General features: G+C 37.8%; 1 protein-coding gene across 1 annotated transcript; it reads left to right on the plus strand.

Annotated features, from left to right (window-relative positions):
- The first annotated feature begins 1,076 nt into the window (after positions 1-1,076).
- On the plus strand, positions 1,077-12,884 carry NAA11 (N-alpha-acetyltransferase 11, NatA catalytic subunit). The gene is made up of 2 exons (XM_019666532.1): positions 1,077-1,894; positions 9,307-12,884. The coding sequence occupies exon 1, from the start codon at positions 1,188-1,190 to the stop codon at positions 1,878-1,880; it is 693 nt and encodes a 230-aa protein (XP_019522077.1). The 5' UTR covers positions 1,077-1,187; the 3' UTR covers positions 1,881-1,894; positions 9,307-12,884.
- The last annotated feature ends 491 nt before the right edge of the window (positions 12,885-13,375 follow it).

The raw sequence follows: 13,375 nt of genomic DNA on the forward strand, positions 1-13,375 counted from the left end.
ATATATATATATATATATATATATATGTATATATATATATGTATATATATATGTATATGTGTACATACATATATATAATATATATGCATTTTAAATCTTAAACATTAATGAGAAAAAGACACAAACCAATAGAAAAATGAACAAAAGATGTGAATGACCACTTCTCAAAAAAGAACATAGAATGGCTAATAAGCATGTTAAAAAAAGGTGTTCAATTTCATTAGTCATCTGGTAAATGCAAAATAAAACCACAATGTAATACCACCACCCACACACAACAATGGCTAAAATGAAAAAGATGGGGGAAATACCAAATGCTAATGAAAATGTGGAGCAACCACTTTGGAAAATTTCTTGGTAGTATTTATAAAAGTTGAATTTCATAAGATCTGACCCAATAATCCTAATCCTAGTTAACTAAGCATGTGTCAATAAAAGACATGTTCTAGAAGATTTAGCTACACTATCCGTACTATTTCCAAACTGGAAATAATACAAATGGCCATCAACAGTAGCGTGGAAGAGTCAATTGTGATAGATTTAGGCAATGAAAATCAAACAAGAGAGTCTGAAGAACTCCCAACTAACTACACACAAGGTAGCTGAAACAAATACTAAGTAAAAAAAAAAAAAAACCCAGAACAACACAAAAAGAATGTATGCACTATGATTCCATTTATACAAAGCCAAGAATGTTAGCAGTTGAGGTCTTAGTTACTCTCGGGACATAACGGGTAGTAGGGGAATGGACCAGGTCATGAGTGTGGAGTGCATGTAATAGTCTGGTTCTTGAACTAAATTCTGGTTACATGAGTTTATTCAGTGAAAATGCATCCAGGTATATCCAAATTAAAAAGTTAACACTGAGAACAAAAGAATGACAGCAATGGATCCAACAGTATATTTAAAACCAATGCATACTAAGGAATTCCTCTTCCCCACCCCCTGAGCCTTGCGCACGCACACGCACACGCACACGCACCGTGAAGGGCGAGCTCCATTGGCGGGGACTAGGTGGCGCATTTCCGGAAGCCGCTCTTGCCCCGGCTCCTTCCGCCTCCTGGGCGCCCGGCCTTTCCCGCCTCCGCACCACCGAGCGCCGTGGCTTGGACCCCAGTCGCTTGCGCTTGGCCATAGCTTCTTCCTCGGTCACCGCAATCCGACGTCAGCTCGCTACCGCCGCCATTATGAATGTCCGCAATGCTCGGCCAGACGACCTGATGAACATACAATACTGCAACCTCCTTTGCCTGCCGGAGAACTACCAGATGAAATACTATTTCTACCATGGTCTTTCGTGGCCCCAGCTGTCTTACATCGCCGAGGACGACGATGGGAAGATTGTGGGCTACGTCCTGGCCAAAATGGAGGAGGACTCAGATGATGACCCCCATGGGCATATCACCTCCCTGGCCGTGAAGCGGACACACCGGCGCCTTGGCCTGGCCCAGAAGCTGATGGACCAGGCCTGCCAGGCCATGATAGAAAACTTTGGCGCCAAGTACGTGTCCCTGCACGTCAGGAAGAGTAACCGGGCAGCCTTGCACCTGTATTCTAACACCCTCAACTTCCAGGTTAGTGAGGTGGAACCCAAGTACTATGCTGATGGAGAAGATGCTTATGCTATGAAGCGAGATCTCTCACGGATGGCAGGTGAGCTGAGGCGGCGGCTGAAGCCGAAGAAGGCCGGGTACGTGGGGCTGGTCTCCAGGGAGAACCAGGAGCCCCAGCGCAGCACGCTTCCTGGTTCCCAAGAGGCCGGTCAGCAGGAGAAGAACCTGCTCGCTGACAGCAGTGGCAGTGACAGCAAGGAACTCAGCGAATCCACGGAGAGCACCAATGTGCCGGGCAGCTCAGAAGACTCAGATTCCACCTCCTAGAGCCTGCTTTAAAGGTATCCTGTCTTCCCTGACCCAGTTCCTTCCTTCCCTACACCCCTGTACCATACTTCGGCCTGCCCAATCCCATTCTGTTACACCCCATTCTAGCCCTGCTAGGCTTCACGGTGAAAACCTCTGGGTGATCTTGGGAAGGGGTGTAGATTGGGTTAGGGGAAACTCGTTGCTCACTGTTGGAAGTTAATAGAATTTTGACTCATATCCTGAAAGTAGATTCAACTGAGTAAAAGAAGCAAGCGTTTTATCTGACTTTTTGGTATGAATTGTATTTCAGAGTTCCACGTAGTTGAAAGAAATGTCTTCTTTATAAAATTATATCTAATAAATACAGAAACGATGATAGAATTATAAAATCACCACTTTGCAACTCTTGATGAATTAAGAGATCTAGCCAACTGGCGATAAAGAGCTAATACTATTAGGTGAAAATGGAGCACTTTGTAATAATGGATCAGACTGACAACACTTCAAAGTCACTGGTCAAGTGTAACATCACTAAAAGGGAGATAAATATTTTGTGTCTCCTAATGCAGGAAGAAGTGCACAGTGACACCTATGAAATATTCTTGCCAAAAGAAAAATGTGTGTGTGTGATACACACACACACACACACACACACATTCATATGTATAAAATTCATCTTGAATCCAAACAAGGCCCTAGATGTAACTACCATAAAAAAAAAAGGACATGTTAAAGTCTACCATGATGCAATCAGACAAATATAGAATGAGAGAATTACTACAGAACAAATGACCTAGTTTCTTCAACAAATAAATGTCATTTTTATAGCGGAGTAGAGGAAATTATTAAGACAAACTTTAGAGTTATGTATGTTGACCAAATGCAACCATTGTGGACATTGTTTGAATCCTGATTTAAACAAACCAAATATTAGACATTTGAAAAAAAAATTGAACACGGACTGTATGCTATCAAGGAATTATTAATAATTTTGTTAAGTGAGCTAATTGGTATTATAGTATATCTAAAAATGTCTTTAGCCACTAGACATACATACTGAACTACTTAGAGGTGAAATAATATGATGCCTAGGATTTACTCTGAAATGCTCCAGCAAAAAAGGAAAATAGAAAGGGGAGGGGAGGGCGAAAAAGATAAAATAAGAATGGCAAGATATGATAATTGTTGAAGTTGGATAATGGGAACTTGGGAGGTTATTATACTGTTCTTTATTGTTTTGAATATGTGACAGTTAACATGAATGAAAAGTTAAAGGACCAAAACAATTATTGTACTTCCTAATATACACTAACACTAAGCAGCCACTAAAAAGTAGTTTAAAAGACTGTATAACTTCCATCAACGAACGTTGTAAAATGCTTAACCCCTTAAGTATTTCAAGGGCCAATGAGCTACTGTCAATTTAGAAGCTTTCACTTCTAAACCTAGTCACTTTACCCTTACATGTGAACAAGGCAACAACTTGCTCTTAACAAAGTCTAGTCATGAGTGACATACACTGCATATAGTTAAAATAAAAACTGTTTGTTTACCGAATTTCCTCATGTATAAGACATGCCCTTTTTCGAAAAATTGGGGTCTCAAAACTGGGTGTGTCTTACACAGTGGTTGTAGATTTTTTTTACTTGGATTTCCTGCTTTTTTTGCGCTTGTTTTTTGCACTCATACAACCACTGTATAAGACGCACCCAGTTTTGAGACCCCAAATTTTTCGAAAAAGGGCATGTCTTATACATGGGGAAATTTGGTAATTTACTCATTCATACAATTTTTTATTTGCCAGGCAAACTGTATAGCACACTAACCCTGCTTTATTTTCATTCCCTATAGTTCCATAGGTTATAAAAATTTATATATAGTAAGCTCTTGGGGGTTAGAAAGAGTCTATAATCAGAAGAGTCTTTGCATCTGATTTTTAACAACCAGAAGGTTTCACAATGACGGATTTATTCGATATAAATTTAAAAGCAGTAGACAAAGGAACAAGACAAACAAACAAAAACTCACAGACACAGACAATAGTTTAGTGATTACCAGAGGGTAGGGGGCAGGGGGGTTGTAGATGAGGGTAAATGGGGTCAAATATATGGTGATGGAAGGAGAACTGACTCTGGGTGGTGAGCACACAACGTGATATATAGATGATGTATTACAGAATTGTACACCTGAAACCTATGTAATTTTACTAACTGTTGTCACCCCAATACATTTTAATTAAAAAAACAGCAGAACAGTCTAAAGGGGAAGATAAAATTAGACAAAACTTATTGCCTTGAGAGTTTTTCAAATTTACACCTATCTTGAAAACCCTGGCGAACTCTGTCAAGACCATTTTATTTAAATCAAGCCTTTTTAAAAATTAACTTTCAAATTCCTATATAGAAGAACTTATGTAATATAGATCTCATCTTTGTGGTTATTGGCTTCTTTTTAGTGTTAAACTCTGAGAAGGATTTAAAGTAGAACAGAGCTAATTGGAGACTGCATACTTTCTTTATAAAATGTAATGTATATTATATATTATAAATGTCTACATATTATAAATGTATATATATTATAAACATAAAATGTATTATACATTATAAATATATAATGAATGCAAAAGCACTTAATATTGGCTATGAGAAAAATAATTGCCACACTAGTGGGGGAAGAGAGATATAATAAATAAGAAAATCATTTTGTGGCAGTTATAAATCTTGGTATACAAATGTACAAATTCAGGAATAATTGAAATATTTCTTTGTATTACTGTAATTGAACTTTATGTCTAAGTTGAAGGAGATGTTTCCTGTACTGAGCATCACTCTCCTTCAAGGATGATTTCTGCTGAGACATCTTCATTGGCCCCATCTAACTTTTGGTCCTCATTGTTCACTTCTGAGTCTTTTCCAACTAGAGGCCTCTTCAGGTCTGGTGCTTTCTGCCATGTTTGGGCCATTTTGCTATAAAGGGTATTTGTCACCATAGGCTAACTGTTCTAAAAAATAACCCCCAAATCTCAATAACTTAACACAATAAAAGCTTATTTGTCATACCACACACCAATGTAGGTCAGCAGTGTGGAGGGGAGAAGGAAAGAGGGACCCTTATCCATGAAATCATTTAGGACTCCATCTAGAACAGATGTTTTTGTTTTGTTCCATAGCCCCTTTTGGCAATCTGGTGAAGCCTAAAATCCCGTGCTCAGAAAACTGATTTTAAGAGGCATAAAAATCATATGGTGTTACAAAGGAAACCTACTTTATTGAACTACAGTTATAAAACTATTTTAAAATAAATTTGAGGGGGCCGGCTGAGTGGCTTAATTGGTTAAGAGCTCGCTCAAGAGTTTGAGCTCTGAGCAACAGCGGTTCGAGTCAGCCCGAGCTGAGCAGCCTCTGAGCTGCCAACAGGTGGCAGGATGGCTCAGCTAAAAAAAAAAAATAATAAATAAATAAATAAATAAATTTGTTATATATGTATTTCTTTATTAGCATATGAAATTAAAAAATCTAACCGTGGGTCTAATAATTACTTTATTTCTAAAAAACATTGAGTATAAATGATATTTTGTAAACAGTAATACAATATGAAAACACCTGTGATTTTTGTTGGTGGCAAAGTCATAAGTATTGCTAATACTATTCATAATTGGAGGTGCCTACATTCATAATTGAAGGACATGCTAAATTTCAGTTAGAAGTTGGTGAAAAAATACAGAATTTTTTTGGTTTCAAATCCAAGGGCATGATTCTATTAAATTCGATTAATGGATCCCAGGTTAAGAATCCCTGATTCAATGATTCTGCCATTTTCTAGAATCATGTGTCCTCCACTGGTTCATATGCATTTAGCTTGCAGATAAAGGAATATAATGCCTACAGAGTTTCATACAGGTTTTAAAAGTCAGTCCCATTTCCCCAACTAACTGCAGGGGAGGCTAGGACATGTAGTTTAGCTGGGTGCCCAGCAGGAAGAGGAATGCATTCTGGTAACCACACAGCATAGGTTCTGCCACACAGGGCTCGTGGTGCCCTGGACCATGACAGGTTCTGCTTCTGTGCCCAGCTGGGAGCACGGATCAGTCTGCCGTGCTCTCCATAATGTGGCACAGAAAACTCTGGGAGCCTATCTAGGGTTGTTTGCTTTGTCACATGACACATCTTTTCTGCTCTTGCATAAACCTGGGCATAGGATACTGGGATTCTGCCACCTTGCTGACTTTATGCCTCTTATTAAAGTCTGGAAGAAATAAATCCCAATGCACAAAAATGTACAAATCTGTCTACTCCAAAACCCCCCCCCCCCAAATTTCTAAAGCTTCAGTTACTGCCCCTCACCTCCATCCCATTCAACAAGGATTTACTTGTTCCTATACTGATTGCCTAAGTGGGAAAAGGCTACTGTGAAGAAAGAAAGAACAGGAAAAAATAAAAAAGGTTAATACAACAAAAGTATTATGCTGCCACAATTGTGGTGCTCCTTCCTGTGGAACTAAAATTTTGATACTTTCAGGGGGAAAAAAAAAAAAAGATCCTGAAAGAAATAACTTCTCATTTTCCCTTATCTCTTCTATTGGGTTTGGGCAATAGAGACAGTTGAAGTGATAGTGGTGAGTCAGGCAGTTAGTGAAAGATATTGGGTGTCTTCATCTTCAAAAGGGTAATAAAATTTGCTACTAACACTGTGAGAACTCACTGTGTACAGGTACTGTTCTAAGTACTGCCTATGAATTGTATCGTTTAATCCTCATAATATCCCTCTGAAGTAGGTACTATTACTCCATTTTACAAGGAGGGCCACATGCCATACAGGTCATAAATGGAGAACAGGGAACAAACTCAGATAGTGAGACTCCATGATGGTGAGGATTAAACGAGACAATCCCAGTCAATTGCTGAGCACAATACCTCACAGAGTTAAATATCTTCTAAATTTTGGCTCTTAAAATAATTTGTAGTAATGGTAACCATTCAGGTTCTTTTCTTCTCCACAGTATTCAAACGATAGAATGTTATGTGTGAGCAGCAACAATTTGCAATCTTGGAAGGGAGATGCATCTTAATGATTAAAATAGCTTTCACTGACAAGCTGAATGTCAAAGCATTCAGCTGAAACGACGCTCATCAACGGGAAAGTTCTAGGGAGCCATAGCAATGAAGACAGGTCAGCTCAAAACATGCTGGTTGAGGCAGGAATGCCATCAAACCAATGCTTATCTCCTGACAAATATGTACTTGATGATTAATAACAAAACAGAAAAAAAGTGCAAAATCTTAGAATTTTCCATTGAGCTGGCAATATTGAGTTAACCAAGGTTACTTCAGTGACTCTCTCTTTCTGGTTTCTTCTTTCTGTCGCTAAGCTGTCATCCTAACAAAAAGTTGTTAAATGTTCACATGAGCATTCACTGAAATAGACTGTTCTTAATTTTACCAGACAACTAATTATAACTGGAATGATATAATGAAATATGGAAGAAAGTTGGAGACTGACAGGTCTGGTAAATTCCTAGTATAACCTTACCCCGGATATGCCAGAAACCATAGATTTCAAATGCAACTGCACTATAAAAAGATAAGAGGGGGTTGGGAAGAGATAAAATACTGTTTTGAAATACTAATCAGATAGATACCATTTGTTGAATTATTTATAATCTCTAACAATATCACTTTTCAATCAGCGTATGATGTACATTTAGGATGACTGAAATACCAGCTTTGTCAGAGGTAACTGATAACAGCAGAGGTTTTTCCTAAATTGGGTACTCTCTCTGTGCTCCAGCATATAAAATCTAATTAGCTTTATGGTAGAAGAGGTAAGGAAGAGAGGATATTAAAAATTCTATGAATGACAGTGTTTGAAAGAGCCAAAGTAAAAGCCTTTCTGAGAACATTCTGTAATGCTATTTCTATACACTAATATCCTCAGATCATCATAGGAATTTTTTAAAAAGTAAAGCCATGAAATTCTGTTTTGTGTTCAAAAAGTCATGTTAACAATTAACATATTTCTCAGACCCACCTTTCAGAATCCTAATAATGTAAAATTTTGAACTTAATAAGCTAATAAATTAGGGCTATAATATTCATATATTAAAAAGAATCTCTGTGAAAAATTTCTACACCCTTAAACAGCAAACTATCCTTGGGCATTTATTACAATGTTATTTGACTTTCTAAATTTAATGCCTTATCAAGCAATATTTACTGAGAAAACTAAAATGGCTAACGATGTTTGGTTTTTATAAAACTTCTTTTGCATGCCTATCTTAACAGAACTTACAACAAACTGAAAAAAGTAATGATGATTGTCTTCCTGACCTAGTCTCCCACATCTTATTCTTCTTCCATTACAGCAAATATACTTTTTTAAAAAAATAAGATTTTGTATTATATGCCTCTGACTATCCTACAACTTGATTTACTGTTGTTATTCTGAAAACAAAGTTTTCTGAAATTATGATTTTGTGCAAAATGCTTTTTAAATGCTCTGAACGTAATAGTCAACCTTTATCTTATTACTTCTGTGTGTATTTGATAGATGCGGAAAGATAATGCATCTTTATAGTTGTAAGGTTCTGTTGTTTTGTTTTCTTTGCAGTTATTCAGTAATGGGCAGCAGTACTCCACTAGCTTTTCTTTAACTCATGTATTCCATTCAGTATCACACAAACTGTTCTATCAAAGAGCACAGGGCCCATGTCTCATTGAATTCGTTTCCTAAACTCCTGTCACATTATTCATTCATGGTAGGTACTCAGTAAATATTTATTGAATGAGTGAAGGAAGTAACCTCCCAAATTACCTATGAAATAAAATAAAAAAGGAAAGGAGAGAAAAATGTATATAAGGTACTACTTCCTATTACCTAAAGTAATTAGGACATTTTGAAGTTATGAAAAGAAACATCATGGATATTTTGGTTTCATCTCCAGGCCTCACAGAAAGAAAATATGACTTACAGAATTGGACACATTGTGCATCTAGCTTATCAAGAACAAAAAAGGCCTTTTGTTTCTTTAGAACTGAAGTAAATTTCGTTTTGAGTGGAGTAGGATGCGATAGGATTTGAAGATGGCAAGCAAATGTGTCTTGGTTTCCTTAGGTTTAAAATAGAATTTTGGGGGTATATCTCAGTCCCTCAGTATTCTCCCTCCTCCCCTTCCTCCTGTCAAGCATGGCTTTTTCTTTTGTTTCAGGACAAATTCATGTGTCCTCATGGCAGGGAGGGGAGAGAGCCCAGATCCAAGTGTGGATCTTAGTGCTGTTACAGATTCTCATTGGCTTCCCTGGAGATTCATCAGTCTAAATTTGCTACTGGTAGCTTGTTGATCTGCTGCTCAAGTCTGTCACTGGTTAAACCAGTATTTTATCCTTTCAGGGTGGTCGGAGCCTGTAGCCCTCTCTTCCTCACGTGTTCTCTCTCTACTTCTCAACAGCATTGCAGGTCCTTGTGTCTCAGCAGCATCTTCTCGGGGGTCATCTCACAGTGACCCTAATGGCATCTCACTCTCAGCAACAACCTTCCACATACCCTCCTGGGATCGTGATGGAACACCTGGACACAAGAGCCCGCTGCACAAGAGCCAAGGAAGTTTGAGGCCTGCCGTCACAGAGCCTTCCTTGGCCTCCTCGCACCGCGCTGCCATTTAATTCTGTTTGTAGTAGTCCTATGGTGGGTGTGGCTGTCTTGCTAGTTGTTTCTTCCTAGAATGCCAGACAGGAAGCAGGGTCAAGTCCTGAAGCCCCTCTGCTTTCAGTTTATTTTGTTAAGTCTGTGTTCTCATCCTTAAGGGGATAGTCAGGATCATCAAGTCAGACCTCATGGGCCCTTCCTCTCCCTTCTTTTCTGATCGAAGTATTCTATTTCTTCCTCCTCGCTCTGGGAACTCCTCCTCTATCACACCCTGCCCTTTCTCTTTCCCAGTGGGAGAAAGTGGTAAGGGCCTCTACTGTGCAGTCAGAACTTCGAGATTTTAAGAAAGAGACAACCAGTAATTAAATTGGAATATCTAATGTCCTTGTGTCAATTTGTAGTTTTGGTTTTTTGTAATGACATAACTTGCCATTTATTGAGTACCTATATTGTTCAGGCACGATGCTAGGACGTTTATTAATAATCTCAGCAACCTTAGGAGGTAGGTATTATTATCCCTGTTTTATAGATGAGGACCTGAAGCTGAAAGAAGCGAAGTAAATATGTAGGATCTGAACCGAAGTCTATTTTAATTCAAAGCCAAAACTTCCTTTCACTTTCCTACTGCTACTCTTTGCATTTTATTTAGAAAAGTGTAAAAACTTTAGCAAAAAAAAAGGAGAATCTGCTGTTTTAAAATGTTGTGTTAGCTTAAAACATGGCAACTTATGTCACTTGTAAATATTTATGTAACCCACCATTATAATCCCACTTTACTTAATTTTTCTCCAGTAAAAATAAGTGAAGAAAAAGTGCTTGGACCTCTGCAATGTAAGTCACCAGATAAATCCAGAGTTATCTTACTTAATGTTGTGTTTATAGTCACTGAATGTGAAAACTATAGTATGTAACATTTCTCATGTTTAAATTGCTATGAAAACTGGTGTATATGGTTTTAAGTCAAAGCCCTGATATTAACCATCTGATGACAAGAGATAAGTCTGTTCTCTGCAATCCTATGAACCCTGCTAAGCGCTTCTTACACATCCACCACAATGTACTCTGAGAATGCCTACCTGATAGGAAATAATTGCCTGAGGAAGACATAAAAGTTTTTTTTTTCCTGTACAACTAGGATTTGCTATTTTCTGTGCCAGCACAAACCTCTCATCTATCTTTCCATCGTTCCTTTTTTTCTTTTGGATTTTCCCTGCAAATCTATTCCTTCCCCTCAAGCATGTGTTTATCTCTTTATTTTAAAATATTACAGCTTGCTAACATCTGTCTCTAGGGCAGCATAATCTGACTGATGAAATATTCCATGTTTTCCTTGAGCCCCTGTCACTGTCTTCACATTAACAGCTTAGCAGATGGAGAAACAGAAGGAGTAGCCTCAGCTTACCTGAATGGTTTCTCTCCAGGACCAGGCACATTACTGTCTAGTAACTTGATGATAGGAATTGGAGTAATTGGAAAAGAGGAAATGATAATCTGACTTTTGCAGTGTTATTTACTAAACTATTGACTTCTTTTCTTTGTTATTGTAATATCCAGTTTCATATCAAGAGAAGGCAGAATTATAGCAACCTACCTAGCTTAGACTGTGCCTATTTAGATAATGAAAGTAAAATACACAATAATACTGATATTGCTTTGGGCATAAATTAGCATGTTCCCAAGTGGTTCAGGGCACTAACAGTGAGTTAGTAGCAGCAGTAGCTTCCTGTAATACTGAGACAGAGCCTGACAAAGCTTTTTGTAATAGCGTTGTTCTTTCTACATAGGACAAATTGTTGTTGTTTTTAATGGACTGTCTGCTTTTTACTTAAGTACAATCTAGAGAGGCCAAAACAAGGCTCTGAAGCAAGGATGTAGCGTAGTTAGTGGTGAATACCCTTGTTTCAGCTGTAGAGACTGACCCACAGCCCTCCTTTACTTGCAGTTTTAACAAAACTACTGGGTGGGCTCAGGCCCATCCGCAAATTGTTCAGAAATATTAATCATCAAGATACAAAGCTTTCTTTGGCGAAAAGAGAGAAACTTGTAATGAAGCCCTTGAGTTACCTAGTTAGAATTTGTATGATTTTCCTTTTTTGCAGATAAGAACAAGGGGCAAGAGGTTATCATCTGAAATAAAATAATGGGGTGTGTGGATGTTGGGAGAAATAGGGAGTAGTGCTGGAAGTTAGTCCAAAGCTGGGAAAATTTGAAAAGAATCAGGATTCCAAAATAGCTGAAAAGAAGTTTTCTCAAATTTTAATGTGCAGATGAGCATCTGAGGGATCATGTTAAAAAATGTAGATTTTGTTTCAGTTGGTCTGAGTTGGGGCCCGAGCGTCTGCATTTCTAACTAGTTCCTAATAACACTGATGTTGCTGGTCTAGGAACCACACCTTGACTAGAAGGGTCTTCCAGCTCCTCTCCAACCTTGGAACTGCAGTCCCAGTGCACTTGTGACGAGCCTTTCGGGTGATTTGGATTAGACCCTAAATAATTCACAACCCCATTCTTAAACACACACTCACACAAATCCTGTTTGTCTTTGGAATTTTGTCACATTAAGGTTGATGGCCTAATAATTTCAATAAAAATCCCAGATATATTTCACCAAAATGTACAGAAAATAATACCTTATATATACAGTGCATAAAATGTATTGATGATAATCCACATTACATCTTCTGTTATATTAGAATGCTTTGATATTTCTTTATTGTTGACTTCCAAACAAGGGAATGGTATATGAGATTTTACAGTTTCACTTTTAACGAACACTCAGTTTGGTGTGTTCATTGGTGCATAGATTACCCTGGTCTCTACGAATTTTCTCCACGCTGACATTTGACATAAAATTTGAAAATGAACACAATTTTTTTTTTTAATTGGAGCATCATATCTCTATGTCAGTGGTGGTGGTGTGGGAAACACTTTCAAGAGAGATTTCCCATCAGGGGATAAGAATTTCTAGCCCTGGGCTTCTCAAAGTATAGTTCATGGACCTCATGCATTAAAATCACCCAGATGCTATGCTGAAAATGCAGTTTCTTTTACTCTAGCTCAGATTTACAAAATCTGAGTCCCATATTTTTAACAAACCTCCAGGTGATTGATTTGCATACTGCCATCTGAAAATCACTGACATAGTACAAGGCTTTGAATTCCTCATAAAGGTAATTTGAAGGGCATTTGTTTCATGGTGATACTCTCCAGATTTAAAATTAATTTGTCAAAAGAAGCAAAAAGCTCAGAGAAGATACAGCACGTTTTTATTATAAAACATATGTGGGAAGGGTTGAGGTGACATAATGGGAACTTGGTACTTTGCTCATTTTTTTCTGTAAATCTAAAGCTCCTTTAAAAATAGTTAATTACAAAATAAAATGTTTACACAGAATTTTATATAAGTGTGGTCATTTGATACATATATATGATTGTATATTTTATCAAAGTGTGATTATATCATATGTGTTATTTTTAGGACATTCTTTTTTTGTTATTTCTTGTCCGCCCACATCAGTGTCCTCTTTGCCCTAGCACATGTTAATCTCTGATTCTTCTGTTTTTTTAACTTCAAGTTCCAGTCAAGCAAACAATAGCTATAATTGGGCAATAGTGGTGTATAGCACAAGCTTGAAGAGAACACTCACAAATTATGCTGAAATTTTCTTAATTTGTTTCCAGAACAAAAAGCTCAGATACTTCAATGTCCAGCTAAGAACCAGGGACCAGGCCAGTCTGGAATCCCATGCCCTTCTCATGGGTCATTAGCTCCTAATATCCCATCATCATCTGGGCATTCCGAGTTAGAATTTAACAATAAGCAACCAAAAACCAGTGAAACAGACTGAATGACTTACTGAGGTCTGTCTTTA

The sequence above is a fragment of the Hipposideros armiger genome, unplaced genomic scaffold (assembly GCF_001890085.2).
Source record: "Hipposideros armiger isolate ML-2016 unplaced genomic scaffold, ASM189008v1 scaffold_473, whole genome shotgun sequence".
NCBI classification, from domain to species: domain Eukaryota; kingdom Metazoa; phylum Chordata; class Mammalia; order Chiroptera; family Hipposideridae; genus Hipposideros; species Hipposideros armiger.